Raw genomic sequence first — 24,567 nt, forward strand, 5'->3', positions numbered from 1 at the left:
GCAGCACTGAACGTGCTGTAATGAAAATTTTAGAGAGAAAAAATTTATTTTACCGATGTAACTGGTATATGTAGGTATTACTACGAGGAGCAACTTCAATAACAATGAAGAATATTAATTAAAATACTACTTCGACGAAATCAAATTAAAGTTCTGTGTGATAATGTTCTACGAAAAGAATTCTTAAAAAGTTTCCCACACATATTTGGATTTCGTAATATATGTCTGCACCATGTGTTAATAAAACAACACGAATCTTGAAGAACTCACGCTCTACACGGAGTCAACACACCGATTCTTCCTTCAACGTTATCGTACACACTTTTCAGTATTCTACGGAATATAAAGAATACACATGGATAGGGTGTACTCGGTGTGATGTCTGCATCGACTCTGAGAGGACTGGCAGCAACGATAAAAATTCTATTTCTCCCTCCCAATGACAAAATAGAAAGAAGAATTGGCTACACCACACGTTCCTTGAATTACGTGTACATTTTTGTAATGTTTTCTGGGTCGTGCTACTGAAATCGATCGGTTCCAAGCGGACACCTATAATTTCAACATATTATATATTCATTACAATCGACAAGAGATGCGTTGGAAAATACAAGACAAAAGTCGGATGGAATGAATAAAATATGATGCCGAGGTGTCGTCGGACGATTCCCCTAGTTTCGCGATCAGTCGTTCTCCAGCATCGGTCGTGAAGATGGACTTGTTTCAAACGCACTATCGCAGCTACTATTCCACGTTATCCGTCATTGGTCTATGGCCTTACGACGTCTCTATTTTTGCAAATATAAAGAGGCTGTGCTTTTCTTTGTATCTGCTGTCCTGTCCAATAACCCAGGTACTATCAATGCATTGAATTCTGCACTTATTACCCTTCGTTTTGTACATTTCGGTATTTTATTAAACAATTACATTTTGGATCTTAACACTTCTACTGCCAGAGATTTTGGAGCACGCTCACCGTCGACGTTTCCCAAATTTCCTAATTACCCTTAGGCGTTTAACAATTATCAAAAATATTTATAGTAAATAGAATAGGAATCTTTGAATGGTATAGTTTTCTCGGTGATAAATACGAAATAAAATCACGAATACGTCACAGAACCGTCGAAGTGCTAATATTTATTTCATATGCTTTATATCTTGTTGCTCCTTTTTCCCCTTGGCATAGTGACAAAATATATGGAAACACTATATTTTCCAATGGAGAAATCTAAATGTTTCTTATAAAGGCGTCTAGGTTCAATTAATTAACGAAATGTTTTTTCCAGTTTGCTTTACTAGCGACGTCTGAAATTACATCAACGAATGTGTTGTTGGTATTATCGTGCAACGGTCCCGCATTTCTATTCTTTACGCTGTATGTCGGTTTTATCAATAATTTCTCAAGTGTAAGTTACTGTCCCGGAGAAAATGATATGTATAATCGAGGAAGCTTCGGTGAGCTCCTACCTATAGATAGTGTAGACATTTACCAGAACTATTATGTTACTGCAGATCAAAGTCCTCTTTGAAACCATACAAACTGATTGCAGTACACTCCAAAATCCCGTTGAACTGGGGATGCTAACGACACATATTAATACTGGGAAACGCATATTCATGATTTACTTGTGTAAGATATCTGACAAGTGACATTCTGGCAAAATCATAGGAATAATGTACCCATTTCGAATGTTCCTCTTAACACAATACATAATATGTAAATACTCAAATAAGAGTCACACTTGATCGTATCTTTAACCTGTAGAGGGCCGGGCTGGCCACCATAGTGGCCACGAACATGTTGGTTATATATATGCATAAATTTTAAATAAAAACAATTACAATTTCAATGCGAATATCCCGGCCCTCTGAAGAATTGACCAAAGCCCACAATAGCAGTTCCGCTCAAAAAAATTGACAAGTAACAAAGCAGTGGAGCAGTAATGAACTTGCAGTGAGGCAAACAGTGACAGTAGCCTTAAGAGTAAACTCTGGGTTGCTATTATGAATTCGAATGTACCTACCATTTAGGAAACCTCTCGAAACACTTTCAAACCATGTATTGTTATACATATGTCACGAGAAATAGTTACATGAATGTATTTTCACGCGTTCACAAGAACTGTTTCCGGTCTATAGCGTTTACTGAATGTGATAAAATTCTAGGCGTATCTTGCATGGGAATTATTTGCATGTGCATATTGCTATTGGGGCCCATAGTGCTTGATTTTGTCATGCCTGTGAACGAATCTCGCTATCGTACTGTTAAAGATTTGGGTTTCCTTCTCCATCAAAGTACGCATTCTGATTTGTTGTCTTTGTATATCCTGCTGATCAGTACAACCGGATTGCTGGGGGTAGCATGCAGCGAATCGCTACACGGTATCACTGGACATTATATGTGTGCACTTTTAAAAATTACCAGGTATGTGGCCCTATCTGTGCTTGTATCTATTTTAATCGTCACCACTTTTTCAGATACATAAAAATATGTAATCGAAATTTCTCTTCTCAACAAATTTCTTCCATTGTTTTATTTAGTACTAGCTAATCCGTTATCTGATTTCACCCGGGAATTATTTGTGATATTGCCAAAATAAAAAAGCATAAAAATAGACTATAATCTATTGTCGCACATATGTAATGTCTATACAAAATTAGCAGGGATTACAATGGGTGTACCATACACACTACACTCACTCAAATATAAAAGCCACTAGTGACTGTTTTTTATATAATCTTTTTACACATTTATATTGGGTAATTTCAATGGCTAAATATGGAACATTGAATACGAACAATATGAAATTTATTAACACATTTTTATCCCCCTAGCTATAGAATACGAACAGCTGTTCTCGATATTGCCGAGTCCACTAAAGATTCGAAAAAAAGTGTCCCGAATGTGAGAAACATTTGTCGAGCTGTGGAGGTGCACAGGCGAGCTTTTGAGTTGGTATTTTCATTCAGATATTGCATTATTTTTTATCAAACATTGTGTTATTAAATGTGATGTGTTTTTCTCGCGTACTTTAATTATGAACTCTGCTGAACCATTATAATCCGTTCTTGGGCGAAGATTTGCAAAAGTAGTCGATGTCGAAATCCTAAAGTTTTACGCAATACCGTCTCTTATCTGCATGCTTTCGTTCGTTTTGAATCTATACCGGGTAGGTATTACAAAACCACAGTAATAGGATATATTCTCCTTTAATAATCACGCACATGCAGAATTAAGGCCAATATAGACATTTTTATCCTACATCCAATTCATCTGTTAAATATACTATGAAATATTTAAAACCAATAGTAATATTTACTTTATTTCAGCAGTTTCATAAAGTTTTCGAAATGTTGAAATCTTGACGCTAAAGATAATTAAACTCTGATACCGTAGCAATGAACATTGTAGTTATTTATCCAAGAATTTCTCGAAATTTTACATACGTTGCAAAGAAACTTAATATTTTGTTTAAAGTAACCTACTGATTACATTGATATCAAATGTGTATTTCATTATTCATACGCAACTGTATGAATCCAATATGATTATAATAACAATTTTCTTGCTGGCGACAGTTCGAAATATAATGAGATTTTTCATATTGTACATATGACAGCTTTTTCTAGCACTTCAGAACATGAGTAATCGAAAAGAAATTATTCCTTGTACCCTTTCCGTTCTTATCCATGTAACAGCTATGTTCGTGAATAATCATATTGGCCAGATGGTAATTGACTGTAGTACGGAGGTGTTTAACGACACGTGAGTCCAATGTGTATTCTATTTAACTGATAGTTGTGCGGTAGATGACGGAAGAAGTGAAATCCACCATATTGTAACTTTATTCCAAAAGTTTCGTTTCACTTTGTGTTCTAAATACGTATTGCTACTAATATCCATTGCGGATTATTTTGATACCTAATCACTTCAGTTATTGTTCATTTACTGTGACTACTCACAGATCTTCCTATATCTGCTGCACAGTCATTCGTGAAAGAGGAAATAGAAATATAGAATTAATTAAACAATATCGTTGAATCATACAGATACAATTCTATTTGGTATTGCACACCAGTAAGTACGCAAAAGCTACTGTTGTTCATAATGCAAAGAAGTTTAATCGAATGTTCGTGCAGTATTTCTGGATTATTTATTCCATGCTTCAACGGCTTTACCACCGTAATTTCTTCATTTCGCTATCTACATGCCACCGATCTATGTTTTTAATCTTCAATCTATGATGAGGAATTTCTATTTCAGATGTTAAACGCGGGTTTTTACTATTGTACTGTATTACGTTCGATGCGTAACAATTTCAGCTAATGTTAATTTGGAAAATAGTTTGCTCGTAGTAATAGCACTCATGATTAAACAGTAACTTGCTACATAGTCTAGAGCTTTCTGCCAATCATTCCCATTTTCAGATGTTATTATAGTGGCATTAGTAGCTGCAGCCATGAATTAATACCTCCTACTTGAGATTCGTAATGGATTCATGATATTTATTCAAAAGGTAAGTTTGGTAATCACTAAAAGATGCCATTTAATAATATATACTCCCAGTGCTATTCATAGTCCTTCTTCTTTTCCTTAAGGACTCGTGGCTACCTGTGAGGTCTGAAATCACATGTATTTTCGAGATTTTTTTATCTTTTGAAAAACTTTGAGACTATATATATGTATATATTCTTACAATGCGTAATTACAATTGAGTGTTATATTATGGTTGTTGGTTTTGGCTAAAATTTCTGATGGAATGTATCGTTCACGACTGGAACGTATATATCAACGAGAAAGAGTTTCAGATGCTGGAAAAGTATGCTAAACTGCAATTACGGATGTTGCTAATTTCCATATGTACGGGATACTTGTTGATACCAGTAATTCTCTTGCACATTATCATTTTAGTTCTCCGCCTCTGTATTTACAGACACTCGGAATCTCGTATCGAAGCAAGAAATGTGGTTTTAAGAAACACAGAGTGGTCAGAAAGTGCACGAGCATTTCATTAAACAATCATCTTAATTACGTGTTTTTATTTACTGACAGTCAAAAACTAGTTTAAGCACGATATTTGTATTTACGTATATAAGTAACTGAGATACTACACATATAGTTGTGTTGATGCCGCTAGTTTGTTCAGAGCTATATCATTCAATATATATAAACGTTTAGTTCATGTGAATCTGTTTCATTACCTTCTGAAATCAGTACATATTTTCTAAAAATCACAAACCTAAAAATAGTGCTATAGACTCACGGTGGAGATATTACATGTATTACGAATTATTTAAGTCATCTAAATCACGATTGTCGCTATTCCGAATTCTTAACTATTACAGTCATACCATGTGTGCTAACGATTCAATTTACTTGCGCGCAACTACCACCATTGCTGCTAGATATTATAATGCCATTGAACACTTATCGCTCACACCAACTTGTACAAGCATTAGGGTGCTCCGAAGGGTACAAAGCGAACATTCTTCCGCTCTATACACAGGTGATTGTGGGGTACTTGATATGTCCGAAAATGATAATGATGAGTGAATCTACCAACCTTCTCACGTCGTATCACTATTGTGCAATCTTTGAGATAATAAGGTACCAGAAAAAAACCACTTCACACCGTGGTGCGTTATTCGGATACCGTAAATGACGATTTGCGTTTACAGTTACCGAATAAAAAGCGCGATCGATGACAAGTCGAGGCTGGAAATTCCAGCATTGGAAAAAGAGAGGCAAACTTACGCAAAAATTTGCAGAGCGATGGATATTTACCAGCAGATGGCGAGGTTTGTATTTACATTATAAAACGAAACGAGCGTACACGATAGTATACAGTTAACGAAACTTTGGCCATTTAAGCACCTTCAAATATGTCATGTCGATTGTCTCCAACACCATCATAATTGAGTTTCCCACACATATTTGGATTTCGCAATATATTTCTGCACCATTTCTTAATAAAACAACACGAATCTTCAAGAACTGACGGTCTACACGGAGTCAACACACCGATCCTTCCTCCAACGTTATCGTACACACTTTTCAGTATTCTACGGAATATAAAGAATACACGTGGATAGGGTCTACTCGGTGTGATGTCTGCATCGATTCTGAGAGGACTGGCAGCAACGATAAAAATTCTTTTTCTTCCTCCCAATGAAAAAATACATAGAAGAATTGGCTACACCACACGTTCCTTGAATTATGTGTACATTTTTGTAATATATTCTGAGTCGTGCTACTGAAATCGATCGGTTCCAAGCGGACACCTATAATTTCAACATATTATATATTCATTACAATCGACAAAAGATGCGTTGGAAAATACAAGACAAAAGTCGGATGGAATGAATAAAATATGATGCCGAGGTGTCGTCGGACGATTCCTCGAGTTTCGCGATCAGTCGTTTTCCAGCATCGGTCGTGAAGATGGACTTGTTTCAAACGCACTATCGCAGCTACTATTCCACGTTATCCATTATTGGTCTATGGCCTTTCGACGTCTCTATTTTTGCAAATATAAAGAGGCTGTGCTTTTCTTTGTATCTGCTGTCCTGTACAATAATCCAGGTACTATCAATGCATTGAATTCTGCACTTATTACCCTTCGTTTTGTACATTTCGGTATTCTATTAAACAATTACATTTTGGATCTTAACACTTCTACTGCCAGAGATTTTGGAGCACGCTCACCGTCGACGTTTCCCAAATTTCCTAATTACCCTTAGGAGTTTAACAATTATGAAAAATATTTATTGTAAATAGAATAGGAATCTTTGAATGGTATAGTTTTCTCGGTGATAAATACGAAATAAAATCACGAATACGTCACAGAACCGTCAAAGTGCTAATATTTATTTCATATGCTTTATATCTTGTTGCTCCTTTTTTCCCTTGGCATAGTGACAAAATATATGGAAACACAAAATTTTCCAATGAAGAAATCTAAATGTTTCTTATAAAGGCGTCTACGTTCAATTAATTAACGAAATGTTTTTTCCAGTTTGCTTTACTAGCGACGTCTGAAATTACATCTACGAATGTGTTGTTGGTATTATCGTGCAACGGTCCCGCATTTCTATTCTTTACGCAGTATGTCGGTTTTATCATTAATTTCTCAAGTGTAAGTTACTGTCCCGGAGAAAATGATATGTATAATCGAGGAAGCTTCGGTGAGCTCCTACCTATAGATAGTATAGACATTTACCAGAATTATTATGTTACTGCAGATCAAAGTCCTCGTTGAAACCATACAAACTGATTGCAGTACACTCCAAAATCCCGTTGAACTGGGGATGCTAACGACACATATTAATATTGGGAAACGCATATTCATGATTTACTTGTGTAAGATATCTGACAAGTGACATTCTGGCAAAATCATAGGAATAATGTACCCATTTCGAATGTTCCTCTTAACACAATACATAATATGTAAATACTCAAATAAGAGTCACACTTGATCGTATCTTTAACCTGTAGAGGACCGGGTTGGCCACCATAGTGGCCGCGAACATGTTGGTTATATATATGCAAAAATTTTAAATAAAAACAATTACAATTTCAATGCGAATATCCCGGCCCTCTGAAGAATTGACCAAAGCCCACAATAGCAGTTCCGCTCAAAAAAATTGACAAGTAACAAAGCAGTGGAGCAGTAATGAACTTGCAGTGAGGCAAACAGTGACAGTAGCCTTAAGAGTAAACTCTGGGTTGCTATTATGAATTCGAATGTACCTACCATTTAGGAAATCTTTCGAAACACTTTCAAACCATGTATTGTTATACATATGTCACGAGAAATAGTTACATGAATGTATTTTCACGCGTTCACAAGAACTGTTTCCGGTCTATAGCGTTTACTGAATGTGATAAAATTCTAGGCGTATCTTGCATGGGAATTATTTGCATGTGCATATTGCTATTGGGGCCCATAGTGCTTGATTTTGTCATGCCTGTGAACGAATCTCGCTATCGTACTGTTAAAGATTTGGGTTTCCTTCTCCATGAAAGTACGCATTCTGATTTGTTGTCTTTGTATATCGTGCTGATCATTACAACCGGATTGCTGGGGGTAGCATGCAGCGAATCGCTACTCGCTATCAGTGGACATTATATGTGTGCACTTTTCAAAATTACCAGGTATGTGGCCCTATCTATACTTGTATCTATTTTATTCGTCACCACTTTTTCAGATACATATAAATATGTAATCGAAATTTCTCTTCTCAACAAATATCTTCCATTGTTTTATTTAGTACTAGCTAATCCGTTATCTGATTTCACCCGGGAATTATTTGTGATATTGCCAAAATAAAAAAACATAAAAATAGACTATAATCTATTGTCGGACGTATGTAATATCTATCCAAAATTTCATCGAAATCCGTTTAGCCGTTTAAGCGTGAGAGAAAGACAAACAAACAAACAGACAACGTTTCACTTTTATGTATTAGCAGTGATTACAATGGGTGTACCATACACACTACACACACTCAAATATAAAAACCACTAGTGACTGTTTTTTATATAATCTTTTTACACATTTATATTGGGTAATTTCAATGGCTAAATATGGAACATTGAATACGAACAATATGAAATTTATTAACACATTTTTATCCCCCTAGCTATAGAATACGAACAGCTGTTCTCGATATTGCCGAGTCCACTAAAGATTCGAAAAAAAGTGTCCCGAATGTGAGAAACATTTGTCGAGCTGTGGAGATGCACAGGCGAACTTTTGAGTTGGTACTTTCATTCAGATATTGCATTATTTTTTATCAAACATTGTGTTATTAAATGTGATGTGTTTTTCTCGCGTACTTTAATTATGAACTCTGCTGAACCATTATAATCCGTTCTTGGGCGAAGATTTGCAAAAGTAGTCGATGTCGAAATCCTAAAGTTTTACGCAATACCGTCCCTACTCTGCATGCTTTCGTTCGTTTTGAATCTATACCGGGTAGGTATTACAAAACTACAGTAATAGGATATATTCTCCTTGAATAATCACGCACATGCAGAATTAAGGCCAATATAGACATTTTTATCCTACATCCAATTCATCTGTTAAATATACTATCAAATATTTAAAATCAATAGTAATATTTACTTTATTTCAGCAGTTTCATAAAGTTTTCGAAATGTTGAAATCTTGACGCTAAAGATAATTAAACTCTGATACCGTAGCAATGAACATTGTAGTTATTTATCCAAGAATTTCTCGAAATTGTACATACGTTGCAATGAAACTTAATATTTTGTTTAAAGTAACCTACTGATTACATTGATATCAAATGTGTATTTCATTATTCATACGCAACTGTATCAATCCAATATGATTATAATAACTATTTCTTGCTGGCGACAGATCGAAATATAATGAGATTTTTCATATTGTACATGTCACAGCTTTTTCTAGCCCTTCAGAACATGAGTAATCGAAAAGAAATTATTCCTTGTACCCTTTCCGTTCTTATCCATGTAACAATTATGTTCGTGAATAATCATAGCGGCCAGATGGTAATTGACTGTAGTACGGAGGTGTTTAACGACACGTGAGTCCAATGTGTATTCTATTTAACTGATAGTTGTGCGGTAGATGACGGAAGAAGTGAAATCCACCATATTGTAACTTTATTCCAAAAGTTCCGTTTCACTTTGTGTTCTAAATACGTATTGCTACTAATATCCATTGCGGATTATTTTGATACCTAATCACTTCAGTTATTGTTCATTTACTGCGACTACTCACAGATCTTCCTATATCTGCTGCACAGTCATTCGTGAAAGAGGAAATAGAAATATAGAATTAATTAAACAATATCGTTGAATCATACAGATACAATTCTATTTGGTATTGCACACCAGTAAGTACGCAAAAGCTACTGTTGTTCATAATGCAAAGAAGTTCAATCGAATGTTCGTGCAGTATTTCTGGATTATTTATTCCATGCTTCAACGGCTTTACCACCGTAATTTCTTCATTTCGTTATCTACATGCCACCGATCTATGTTTTTAATCTTCAATCTAAGATGAAGAATTTCTATTTTAGATGTTAAACACGGGCTTTTACTATTGTACTGTATTACGTTCGATGCGTAACAATTTCAGCTAATGACAATTTGGAAAATAGTTTGCTCGTAGTAATAGCACTCATGATTAAACAGTAACTTGCTACATAGTCTAGAGCTTTCTGCCAATCATTCGCATCTTCAGATGTTATTATAGTGGCATTAGTTGCTGCAGTCATGAATTAATACTTCGTACTTGAGATTCGTAATGGATTCATGATATTTATTCAAAAGGTAAGTTTGATAATCACTAAAAGATGCCATTTAATAATATATACTCCCAGTGCTATTCATAGTGCTTCTTCTTTTCCTTAATTACTCGTGCCTACCTGTGAGGTCTGAAATCACATGTATTTTCGAGATTTTTTATCTTTTGAAAAACTTTGAGTCTCGTTAAAAGTTTAAAATATATATATTCTTACAATGCGTAATTACAATTGAGTGTTATATTATGGTTGTTGGTTTTAGCTAAAATTTCTGATGGAATGTATCGTTCACGACTGGAACGTATATATCAACAAGAAAGAGTTTCAGATACTGGAAAAGTATGCTAAACTGCAATTACGGATGTTGCTAATTTCCATATGTACGGGATACTTGTTGATACCAGTAATTCTCTTGCACATTATCATTTTAGTTCTCCGCCTCTGTATTTACAGACACTCGGAATCTCGTATCGAAGCAAGAAATGTGGTTTTAAGAAACACAGAGTGGTCAGAAAGTGCACGAGCATTTCATTAAACAATCATCTTAATTACGTGTTTTTATTTACTGACAGTCAAAAACTAGTTTAAGCACGATATTTGTATTTACGTATATAAGTAACTGAGATACTACACATATAGTTGTGTTGATGCCGCTAGTTTGTTCAGAGCTATATCATTCAATATATATAAACGTTTAGTTCATGTGAATCTGTTTCATTACCTTCTGAAATCAGTACATATTTTCTAAAAATCACAAACCTAAAAATAGTGCTATAGACTCACGGTGGAGATATTACATGTATTACGAATTATTTAAGTCATCTAAATCACGACTGCCGCTATTCCGAATTCTTAACTATTTCAGTCATACCTTGTGTGCTAACGATTCAATTTACTTGCGCGCAACTACCACCATTGCTGCTAGATATTATAATGCCCTTGAACACTTCTCGCTCACACGAACTTGTACAAGCATTAGGATGCTCCGAAGGGTACAAAGCGAACATTCTTCCGCTCTATACACAGGTGATTGTGGGGTACTTGATAAGTCCGAAAATGATAATGATGAGTGAATCTACCAACCTTCTCACGTCGTATCACTATTGTGCAATCTTTGAGATAATAAGGTACCTGAAAAAAACCACTTCACACCGTGATGCGTTATTCGGATACCGTGAGTGACGATTTGCGTTTACAGTTACCGAATAAAAAGCGCGATCGATGACAAGTCGAGGCTGGAAATTCCAGCATTGGAAAAAGAGAGGCAAACTTACGCAAAAATTTGCAGAGCAATGGATATTTACCAGCAGATGGCGAGGTTTGTATTTACATTATAAAACGAAACGAGCGTACACGATAGTATACAGTTAACGAAACTTTGGCCATTTAAGCACCTTCAAATATGTCATGTCGATTGTCTCCAACACCATCATAATTGAGTTTCCCACACATATTTGGATTTCGCAATATATTTCTGCACCATTTCTTAATAAAACAACACGAATCTTCAAGAACTTACGGTCTACACGGAGTCAACACACCGATCCTTCCTTCAACGTTATCGTACACACTTTTCAGTATTCTACGGAATATAAAGAATACACGTGGATAGGGTCTACTCGGTGTGATGTCTGCATCGACTCTGAGAGGACTGGCAGCAACGATAAAAATTCTATTTCTCCCTCCCAATGACAAAATAGAAAGAAGAATTGGCTACACCACACGTTCCTTGAATTACGTGTACATTTTTGTAATGTTTTCTGGGTCGTGCTACTGAAATCGATCGGTTCCAAGGGGACACCTATAATTTTAACATATTATATATTCATTACAATCGACAAGGGATGCGTTGGGAAATACAAGACAAAAGTCGGATGGAATGAATAAAATATGATGCGAGGTGTCGTCGGACGATTCCCCGAGTTTCGCGATCAGTCGTTCTCCAGCATCGGTCGTGAAGATGGACTTGTTTCAAACGCACTATCGCAGCTACTATTCCACGTTATCCGTCATTGGTCTATGGCCTTACGACGTCTCTATTTTTGCAAATATAAAGAGGCTGTGCTTTTGTTTGTATCTGCTGTCCGGTACAATAATCCAGGTACTATCAATGCATTAAATTCTGCACTTATTAGCCTTCGTTTTGTGCATTTCGGTATTTTATTGAATAGTTACATTTTGGATCTTAATCTTTCTCGGTGATAAATACGAAATAAAATTAATTTCTGGGGCTTACGTAAAATAATAAGATTGAAATCGGAAAATCACGAATACGTGACAGCAACCGTCAAAGTGCTAATATTTATTTCATATGCTTTATATCTTGTTGCTCCTTTTTTTCCTTGGCATAGTGACAAAATATATGGAAACAGTATATTTTCCAATAGAGAAATCTAAATGTTTCTTATAAAGGCGTCTACGTTCAATTAATTAACGAAATGATTTTTCCAGTTTGCGTTACTGGCGACGTCTGAAATTACATCAACGAATGTGTTGTTGGTATTATCGTGCAACGGACCCGCACTTTTATTCTTTACGCAGTATGTCGGTTTTATCATTAATTTCTCAAGTGTAAGTTACTGTCCCGGCGAAAATGATATGTATAATCGAGGAAGTTTTGGTGAGCTCTTATCTATAGATACTAGTCATTAACCAGAATTATTATGTAACTGCAGATCAAAGTCCTCGTTGAAACCATACAAAGTGATTGCAGTACATTCCAAAATCCCGTTGAACTGGGGATGCTAACGACACATATTAATACTGGGAAACGCATATTCATGATTTACTTGTGTAAGATATCTGACAAGTGACATTCTGGCAAAATTATAGGAATAATGTGCCCATTTCGAATGTTCCAATACATAATATGTAAATACTCAAATAAGAGGCACACTATAGTGGCCACGTAAAAATTTGTATACTTTGCGGAATATATTGGTTGTATATATGCATAAATTTTAAGTAAAGAAATTTACAATTTCATTGTGAAAATCCGGACCCTGTAAAGGATCGGCCAAAGCTCACAATCACAGTTTCGCTGAAAAAATTTGACAAGTAACAAAGCAGAGGAGCAGTAATGAACTTGCAGTGAGGCAAACAGTGACTGTAGAGTGTAGACCTTAAATTGAATATTCCCTTTTATTATTTCTTTTATAAATTACCATAATGCAGATTTCAATTCCATTCGAAGAAACATTTTGAAACACTTTTAAACCATTTATGTACATGCTCAGCCATGACTGTATTCTTAATAAAGATGATGAAATTCTAGGTGTATCTTGCATGGCAATCGTTTTCGTCAACATAATGCTATTAAGGCCCATAGTGCTTGATTTTGTCATACCTGTGAACGGATCTCGGTATCCTATGATTAGAGATTTCGGTTTTCTTGTACAGCAAAGTACGCATTCCGATGTGTTGTCTCTGTATGTCATGTTGGCGATATTTATTGGATTGCTGGGGATATCATGCAGCGAATCGAAGCTTGCTATCAGTGCACAGTATGTATGTGGACTTTTCAAAATTGTCAGGTATGTGTCCCGATCTGAGTTTGCAGCTGTTTTATTTGCCACCACTTTTGTGGATAGATATACATATGTTTCTAAATCGGTGGAGATTTGTAGAAGAATCGAAATGTCTCTTGTCAACAAATTGCTTTCATTTTTTTATTTAGTACTAGCTGACCTATTGTAGGACGTAAAACATGTCTATTCAAAATTTCATTGAAACCCGTTCCGCCGTCTAGGCGTGAAAGGACGAACAGACAGCGTTTCACTTTTACATATTAGTAGGGAATGCTATCCACGATGGGTGTACCGCACACACTACACACACTCAAGTATGAAAGCCTATTGTGACTGTGTTTTATATACACTCTTTACACACTTATATTAAGTAATTTCAGTTGCTAAATATGGGACATTGAATACGAACAATGTGAAATATACTAACATATTTTTATCCACCCAGCTATAGAATACAAAGAGCTGTTCTCGACATTGCTAAGTACACTAAGGATTCGAAAGAAAGTGTCGTGAATCTGAAAAGCATTTCTCAAGCTGTGCACGTTCATAGGCGAGCTATTGAGTTGGTACTTTCATTCAGATATTTCATTATTTTTTACCACAGATTGTGTTATTAAGTGTACTGTGTTTTTCTCACATACATTACTTATGAACTCTGCTGAACGATTATAATCCGTTCTTGGGCGAAGATTTAGTAAAGTAATCGATGTCGACATGATAAAGTTTTACGTAATACCGTACCTAATCTGCATGCTTTCGTTCGTTTTGAACCTATACCGGGTAAGTATTACAAAACTACAGTAATAGGATATATTCTCCTTGAATAATCATGCACTTGCACAATTAAGGCCAATATAGACATTTTTATCCTACATCCAATTCATCTGTTAAATATACTAACTAACAAATATCTAAAATCAGTATTAATATTTACTTTATTTCAGCAGTTTAATAATGTTTTCGAAATGTTCAAATCTTGACGCTAAAGATAATTAAACTCTAATACCTTAGCAATGAACATTGTAGTTATTTTTCCGAGAATGTCTTGTTTAAAGTAACCTACTGATTACCTTGATATCAAATGTATACTTCATTAATCATACGCAACTGTATCAATCCAATATGATTATAATAACTATTTCTTGCTGGCGACAGATCGAATTATAATGAGATTTTTCATATTGTACATATCACAGCTTTTTCTAGCGCTTCAGGACACGAGTAATCGAAAAGAAATTATTCCATGTACTTTTTCCGTTCTTATCCATGGAATAGTTATATTTCTGAATAATCATAGCGGGCAGGTGATAATTGACTATAGTGCGGAGGTGTTTAACGACACGTGAGTCCAATATGTATTCCATTTAACTGATAGTTGTGCGGTAGACGACGAAAAAATTTAATTCCACCATATTGTAACTATATTCAAAATGTTCCGTTTCACTTCGTATTCTAAATACGTATTACTACTAATATCCATTGTGGATTATTTCGATACCTAAATACAGTAGCGGACAAAAAAGTTATCACTCTTTCGAACCACCCTACTTCTATTACTTTTCAACATCAACTCTCTCAACTTCTGAAAGAGAATTAAAAGCTGCATAAAACCCAATTACAGTTGAATTTATTTAACGAACAAATAAAAACCCTACAAAATATTAAACAAGACAACACACTTTTGAACCCAGCAAAAAGTTAGCACTTTTGAACATTAATAAGGAAATCTAATATTTTGTGGGGGCACCTTTTGCTTTTAGGACAACCTAAAAAGTTATTAAACGTGGTAACTTCTTTGTCGGCCCCAAAAATGTGTTACCCCGTTCAGTGTCACATAACACTTTTGTTTATCAGTTAAATAAATTCAACTTTATCCGGGTTTTATACAGCTTTAAATTCTCCATCAGAATATGCATATTAAACATACTACAGTCCCAAATGTATGCTACGAATAATAAAAATAGAAATAAATCGAAGAAGTGGTAACTTTTTTGTCCGCTAGTGTATAATCACGAAGAAATGGAAATACGAAAATTATTATACAATATCATTGAATCATGCAGATATAATTCTATGTGGTATTGCACACCAGTAAGTACGCAAAAGCTACTGTTGTTCATAATGCAAAGAAGTTCTATCGATTGTTCGTGCAGTATTTCTGGATTATTTATTCCATGCTTCAAAGGATTTGCCAGCGTAATTTCTTCATTTTGCTATCTACACAACACCAATCTATCTTTTTAGTCTTCAATCTCAGACAAAAAAAATTCTATTTCAGATGATGAACACGGGCTTTTACTATTGTACTGTATTACGTTCGATGCGGCACAATTTCTGCTAATGATAATTTTGAAAATAGTTTGCTCGTAGTAATAGCACTCATGATTAAACAGTAACTTGCTACATAGTCTAGAGCTTTCTGCCAATCATTCCCATCTTCAGATGTTATTATAGTGGCATTAGTAGCTGCAGTCATGAATTAACACTTCCTACTTGAGATACGTAATGGATTCATGATCTCTATTCAAACGGTAAGTTCGATAGTCACTAAAAGATGCTATTTAATAATACGTACTTCTAGAGCTATTCATAGTCTTCTTCTTTTCCTTAAGCACTTACCCATTGCAGACACGTGTCGTAATTTAATGAATAAAATAACACGGCGATCCATAGTCGGATGTCCCTTTCTTTTGCATCACGCATTCATTCTTTACATAACGTCTAATAAACATTTTTGTGGTACCACATGGTATGAAGCGGTTAAGAGAGAGTTTTATGTAGACTCCTCCTTTGTGTCGGTAAACGAGAACAATAATATGTATTCATAACTATCGTTATATAAGTAGTGTTATGTCAGAAGTTTAACACAGAAGTTTAAGATGAGTTAACTGGCCCTGAAATAAAAAATAATTAGATATAATTATACATAGGTATGTACAATAAATCGAGCAGTAGTGATGTCTCCACTGCGCATTGCCAAATAGAATGTAGAGAAGTGGATAGACACATCAGCTCACACCACAGCGCGATTTCTGTGAGGATATTAATAAATAGATCCGAGGTTTGCCTACTAACTTTATCACTTTTCTATCTTCTATTCTCAGTACTCTCACTGCTGCACATAAAATTTTTATTGTAACTTTTTAATTGATTTTTGCACTGGAAATAACTCCTCCCATGATTATGCCGGGAATTTGACGTGGATCACGGAATTAGAGCATTAAGAATATAATAAATAATAAGATTATACTGTACATTTAATAATTCTCCTTAATTTCAGTGATATCACACGCATAATATTTAGCGCTTGTTGGATGCTAGCAATCCCTTTAATACTTGATGTGGCAATGCCAAGAGACACACCCCGACCTTGTATACTCAGGTGAGGTGGCTCTGACCTGACGGTCTTTTTGTTTTACATAGAGTAAACGGTGTACCTTCTAACTCAAATCTGGATTATCCGAGACAAAAGCGAAAATCCGCATTCTTTTCTTCAACACACTGTTATCCAGCGCAATTTCAAACTATTAAAAAAATGGCTCTGTTAATGCTCAAGTATTACATTATACCTAATAGACAAATTTCGTTTTTGATGTAAAGTGTTTATGTAATGTATATCCTCGTTAAATCTTAATATAGAGTCGCTAAGTAACAATTAATCATTTAGAACTCGTGTTGTACGTTTATTTCTGATCTGTATTGAATTTTTGTGCTGCGGCTGATCTATGAGTGTTTCTTCTACTGTGACTGGTTAAGTATTGATATTCCTACTTGGATTTACATTATCTTTCTACTATTCGCAAATGCAGGGTAAACCACGAGAACTATCGTGTTAATCACTTTGGGGGGAATTTCTTGATAATCTTAAAAATACTTTTATGTGATTTTTGTACTAAAAAATATTATTTGCAGAAACTCCTATTTACACGTATTTTAAATACATTTACATTAGTTTACTTGAGTTTAATTAATTTTCTCTGTACTTTAGATCAAAGTAAATTACGTTTATTATTTGAATTGATAAAAATGTCTGAAACTTAGTTTATTGGAACACAATAGCAAATATGTATATATATAATCTAATCTCGTATTCTTAAATTATATTGGAAATTGAAGCACCATTTAAACTGTCAGTTTTTCTTGTTATACAGAATGATACTTAGAAAGGATTTTGTATCTGGATTTGCCAAGAGATTATGTGGGTAGGATTGCCTTCAAGGAGTTTATTGTGTTACGGGGGTATATCGATTTGTCTCTTGCATGCCGCACACCTCTCATAACATGTTTTCGTACCCTTCGACTGAAGATCGATATGTTACTGGAATAGTTTTAGAAATATTTTACGTTTCTTTAAGTTTAAAATTTTTCTTTCTTTCGCCAGCAGCCACGTTGTACATTGGAAACCTACATCATAATTTCTGTACTCAGAACTTTTAGTCGCAAAGGGAAACGCATTAAAAGTTTTAAGATGTTTCATAACGATCATTTCCATAGCAGCTTAACAATAAGTTCGCAGCTTAACACTAATTTCCTTAAAGTTAGAAGAGTCCTCAAAGAAATAAAACTTCAAATGAGTCGAAAAAGGCCCAAAGGGAAAAGTGTGCGTATTCTTTAGCATTTCTTTCAACAGAATTCAATTGGCAAGGTCAAGATTGTTGTGTTTAATGGTGTCGTTTTTCCATGAGGGTGTATCGATTTCCCCTCGCGTATCACGTTACTTCCATAACACACTTTACACCCTTCGACGGGCAATCAATATATTCTTTCTTTTTCTTTTTACGTAGTTGTTTGCCCTCCATCCCTTCCACGACTATGTATAACTTTGACAAATGCGTATTACTTTATTCTCAAGTCCTAAGTAAAACTTCATTCAGACTCTAAAATGTGTAATATTTTTAAAAACATTAGATTTATACGATAGCAATACATAATTTTTGTTTCTTACTAGCTTAAATATTTTAAGCTCTGACGGAAGATTTTTTTATTGCTTCTCAACTAACACTTTCATATGAGATGATCCTTTCAATAACTTTCAACCAAAAAAATTAACAACCAGTGAAATGAAGAAAATTTATAATCACCATTTCAATAAGATCGCGCAAGATTTTAAAGAGTCACCGGTCCCTGTGTGCTCACCATGACACATATTCAATAAAAGTATTATTGTATTTTATTTCTCCTATGTACAAATACACTTTATACTTTTCATTTTGCCATCTTCACATTGCTCCAAATTAACTAAATTCCAGCCAGAGCTCAAATAGCTCGCTTCAAGTACCCAGCGACCATATATTCTCCTACACAATATGATTTACTCTCTTAACTTTACCAAATTGCCAATCAATAATAATACTACTCCAACAACATAGCAGAAAAGAAACGTTCATAATATCGATAAAAATCATGCGCGTGCGTTAGCTGTCCAAGAAAGAGGGGGACGTCAAGAAGCAGATACCCGCGAATTAAGTATAATTTTCAAAATTCGTGGATCGATGAATTTTCTTCCACCCTCGCGGACAAGACACCGCGGCGACTGTCTCCCCAGAAAATTGCAATCCCTGTCAATCATCTCACCCCCTCAGCCACCGTTCGCGATATTCCCCGTAAGTTCAGAGGGGGTTCGCAGAGGGTATAAATTCCCGTATAAAGGTGGGGACGAATCGATTGTGCGGTAGTTGCGTTTCTGACTTCGCGCGAGGATGATGTACGTCCGGCGATTCAACTACGCGTTCCCCAAGAAGATACTGGTGGGTGTGTGGCCGAGGTCCTACCAACAGAATTCGCATGTGTCTGATATTCGTCATCTATTTCGTTACTTCCTCAAGTACTGTGTACCGAAGCACGTGTCGCGAGGAAGCGGGCCATCTAATCGGACGTTGCTTCCAGTTGGCGTTGCTCGCCTCCTCCGAGTGCGATTTCAATTGCGTCCTGCGCGTCGTGTCCATTATTTTCCCGCACATGACCGGTTTTGTCAAATACACCAGCTTCCACATCTGCGCCAGCACCGTAAGTTACCTTCGCATTATGTGCACCCCCGCAAGATTTTCACAGTTGGACTGTGTCCGCGCAGGTGATAGAGATATTCGCCAAGATTCAAGTCAACTGGGAATTGTTATAGGGCAATAGGGACAGTGTCAAGATACTTTAGGAGGACGTGGGCAACGTGTCCCGTGCACCTTTCTGCTGTTAATACGTAATTAACGCGAGGAGATACTCCGAATGTTTGACAAACCCGTTGGTGTGTTGTGGATTCAATGAGTGCGTGTCGAGAAGTGTAGTTAACGAGTGAGCCTGTAAGGACCCAGTGCGTGTTCAGTGTTTTTGAATCTCAGCATCGAAGTGGTTAATATAGTCAAGATTGGCGTGAAAGAAAGAGTTAAAGTGTTATTAATTTGTTGCAAGTTCCACCCCTTTGTGTCTGGATTGTATCAAACACATCAACGCGACGTAACGGCGGGAATCATCAAATTCTAGCAAACATATTGATTTCAATTATGGTCCGCGCCGCGAGTATCGTGATAATAATACCGGCAGAGTTTGGTTACACGCGTCACCTAATTCCACGCGAAATTCTCCAGCCGGATTTCGTGTCGGAGCACAATATCGAGTAGCGAATGTACTTTTACTGTGTGGTTTTTACGTCAGTGGCCGTGTTCAGCGTGATTTTCGTTGTCGTATTGACCGAAACCACCTTTCTATTCGTATCAGAACATGTATGTGGATTATTCGAAATCGAGGGGTAAGAAACAAGCATAACGTATTATTAAGCTATAACGTGTTTGAAACCGTTGTTCGATGAACGTGAATTTTTGTAAACAACATTTTAGGTGACATGCATGTTTCTGAATATAAGTAAATGTTTCGAATTGCTTTAATCTCTTAACTACGACCGGGCTTTCCGCGGAACTGTGCCTCTGGACGGCAGAGTTCTAACGACCCTGGCAGCCAGTATAGTGGCGTATCGTTTAGATGGATGTAATTCGCGAAAGCCACTATAGTGGCGTACAGTAGCTGAAAGTTTAATAAGTTGATTTATTAGGATTTAGAATCTTTACGATGCATGTTATCTACAATGAAGATTTACCATTCGTTTATTTATACGAATCTTCGATCAAGTGAATAGCTGGCCACGCACACAGATGTGTCTTCGCGGTCGTCATCCGTCGCGGACAAATCTGCGATCAAAGACTGCGGCGGATGAAACCTGCAAATACCCACTAACATACAACGAAAGTTCGCAGACAAATCACGTTGGATAAATCGGTCACAGATAAAACTGTGCGTTAATGGATGAAAACCGCTGGTTTATCCGCGGATTTGATCAAAACAGTGTACTTTCGTTTTACTTTCGTTGTTTGTTTTTATTTTCTGCATAATGCACCGACTGTTTCTTCACACATGACTGTTTGTTAAAGATGTTTTTGAGAATAGAAAAAAATTGTTGCGTACGTGGTAACAATATAGATGACATTATCTTCGGGAGTTTGAAACATGAATTTTTGGGGAAAATTTAGTAGATATCATGGAGATGATGATAGCAGGTCGGTGGGTCGCCTTACAGAGATACGTAGTACGTACTTTTCGGAGGAGTACCGTAAACTGGTGGAACATTGGCATGTTTTTGGAACATTTTGCTATATAATATAAAAATTAACATTTCTATATTTGCTTTAAGTATCCTATTATAACTTTGCGTCGTTTCTGATTGTACTACAAGTGTGACAATGCATACAATTTTGTATGCTCTGTATGGTGTCTCTATCGATTCTGAGAAGAAGTAGAAAGAAAAGAAGGAAATATTGTCTACCCCTACACTTTCCTTGAATTACGCGCTCATTTACGTAATATCCTTGCATCCATGCTACTCAAATCGATCTGTTACGAGGGGACATTGGAAATTTGAATTATTGACAAGTCACACCGTGGAAAGTCGAGGCGAAGATCAGCTGGCTCGAATAAAATATGATGCCGAGGTGTAATCGGACGTTCCCTCGAGTTTTTCTAGCAGTCGATCTTCTGCTTCGGTCGAGATGAGTTTGTTTGAAACACGCTATCGCACGTACTATTCGATGCTGTGCATCACTGGACTTTGGCCGTTCGACAACTCCACCTTTGCCAAAATTCAAAGGGTGGCCTTTGTTGTTATTACATTGCTGTATCTGTCATTCCAGGTAACAAACAATGCTCTAATACTGTACTGTACATTCGATTTTTATCTTGGCATATTCTGTGGAATGTTTGCTTATGAACGGTTTGGTTATTTAATTTACGCGTGTCCTAATTTTCCTTCCTTCTTTCAATTCTAATCTGATTTGGCGTTTTGTTTGTGACTTGCTCTTCCTTGAAAAAGGAATGCATGTTCTGTTAAGAGAATTCCAATTTAACGCTAATGACCGAAACGTTTTTTCGGTCAATGTCATTAGCAGTATCTGAAATTACGTTGCATAATGTACTGCTGATGTTTATAGAAACTGTGAATAATTATGACTGTCGGTAACATTTCAAGCTTCCCACTTCTCTAGCGGTATCATTTGTGAATGGAAACGTAGTGACGATATTATCGTGATGCATGTGTATTAAATGATACAGATGTGATTCTATGTGGTACTGCATCCCACTAAGCCAGCAGAAACTTTTGCTGTTCATAATGCAGAGAAGTTCGATAGAGTGTACAATCAACCTTTCCAGTCTGTGTACTGCACATTATTCTGGCTTTGCAACGGTAATTTCTTTACTATTAATTCTTCAAGTTCAAGTTTTGTTGAAAACTTGTGTATTTCAGATGATGAGTTCAGCCTTCTCGTACTTCACCGTGATATGTTCCGTAATTCATAACAGAGCTGGATAGAGACATTAGCTATCACGGAACACTAACATTTGGAGACTGATGTTGACATTCACCGTGAAAGATAATCTGCCAAGTAATGCAGAGCGCAGTGTTGATAATTTATTTGGGTATGGATTTCGTTTGGACGGTAAGTTTTCAGTGCGCATCTGACATATACGATGTTTAAACAATATTCATTAACGTGCACTATAAAAGAGTTTATACGATCCCATGTATGAAAATGACGTCTGAATAAACTGTGAGAAATTAATGATTCAGTCTCGAAGTCTGGAATTTATATTAATTGTAATAAATACTTAGACGTTCTTCCTTGTATAGTAATAGAAACTCATACTTATTGTAAATTATTGTAAGTCTCTAAATATGCACACAAAAGTCGAGCTTGGCCAAAAATTGGCCAGTTTTAACAATACACTCGTTCCAGTCCTAGTACAGAAGTTCCAAGCTTTGCAATATTGACGAAAATATCTACTGTTATTGGTGTAACAAACTGTTTCATCCATCTCACGTTTTACACTCATGCTGTCATAATATAAGGAAATTCTCAACAAGTATATCGTAAGTTGTCAGTTTATGTCAACCGTAACTCTCGATACCACGTTAAGTATAAACTTTATTTTGCATAGTCGAATGTAGAAATCAAATTGAATAAAAAATATATATATAAAAAAGGAATTTTTAAGTTAAACGATTTTATTTAATTTGATAAAAAATACACTGAAAATTAGTGCATTTTTAATAAAATCGATTAACATAACTTTTTTTTATATATTTTTTTACAAAGTGTAATGCTCTTTGAAGTTCATAACGTTTGTGTACATTGTATCATCCAGCAGTTTTTATTAGACACATTGGATATCTGCTCCATTTGTGTTATTATCATATGTTTTTTTTTCCTATGATTTCTTCTGGAAACAGTTAACACAAAGAGAAAGATGTAAATTGTTTATGTAATGCACATCCTCGTTAAACTCGTTTGTTACGTTTATGTACATATTTCTGATCTGCATTGAATTTTTGCGCTGCGGCTGATATATGAGTGTTTCTTCTACTGCGGCTGAATAAGCATTGATATTCTTACCTGAAATTACACTATCGTTCATTACTATTCGCAAATGCAAGTCTAGCCGCGGGAACTATCATGTTAATCACTTTTTTGTGAATTTATTGATATTTTTAAAAATACATTTATGCGATTCTTATACTAAAAATTATAAATTATAGAAACTCTGATTTACACGTACTTTAAATACATTTACATTAGTTTATTTGAGTTTAATTAATTTTTTTTTGTACTTTAGATAAAAATCAGAGATACTTATTTTATACTTTTTTTTGCACTTTAGATAAAAATCAGAGATACTTAGATTAAAAATCCAGAAACATATGTATATATTAACAGCTACTTCCTGAAAATTCCTCAAAGTTAAAAGAGTCATCAAAGAAATAAAAATTCAAGTGAGTCGAAAAAGGCCCAAGGAAAAAGAGGGCCGTTTCTTTAGTATTTCTTTCAACTGAATTGTATTGGCAAGGAAGGTCAAGATTGTTGTGCATAATGGTGCCGTTGTGCCATGAGGGTGTATCGATTTCCCCTCGCGTGATACGGTTTCCCTTCATAGCACACTTTACACCCTTCTACGGGAAATCAATATACTATTTCTCTTTCTTTTTACGTAATTGTTTGACCCCATCCCTTGCGTGACTATGTATAACTTTTGGAAAATGGGTATTACTTGTCCGTAATGTGGAATTGTTACTCTGCGATCTTTAAGCGTTTATAGCTCAGAGCAGCGTTAACCGATTTTGATGAAATTTTAGGCATGTATACAACTTACTTCAATCTACAAACGGGTTTTTTGAATTTTCATTACAGGCTCACAAAAAAATTTTAAAAAA

The 24,567-nt window shown here is 35.6% G+C and overlaps 2 protein-coding genes across 3 annotated transcripts in view; both read left to right on the plus strand.

The window, feature by feature from the left end:
• The window catches only part of LOC143371409 (uncharacterized), a 173,421-nt gene that overhangs the window by 136,721 nt on the left and 12,133 nt on the right, over nucleotides 1–24,567 (plus strand). The window lies entirely within an intron of this gene.
• LOC143371185 (uncharacterized) lies at nucleotides 12,257–22,832 on the plus strand. Its single transcript, XM_076816134.1, has 5 exons — nucleotides 12,257–12,397; nucleotides 12,748–12,867; nucleotides 12,972–13,089; nucleotides 13,571–13,829; nucleotides 22,413–22,832. Exons 1-5 carry the CDS (start codon nucleotides 12,257–12,259, stop codon nucleotides 22,669–22,671), a joined length of 897 nt encoding a protein of 298 aa, XP_076672249.1. The 3' UTR covers nucleotides 22,672–22,832.

The sequence above is a fragment of the Andrena cerasifolii genome, chromosome 7, assembly GCF_050908995.1.
Source record: "Andrena cerasifolii isolate SP2316 chromosome 7, iyAndCera1_principal, whole genome shotgun sequence".
NCBI lineage: Eukaryota > Metazoa > Arthropoda > Insecta > Hymenoptera > Andrenidae > Andrena > Andrena cerasifolii.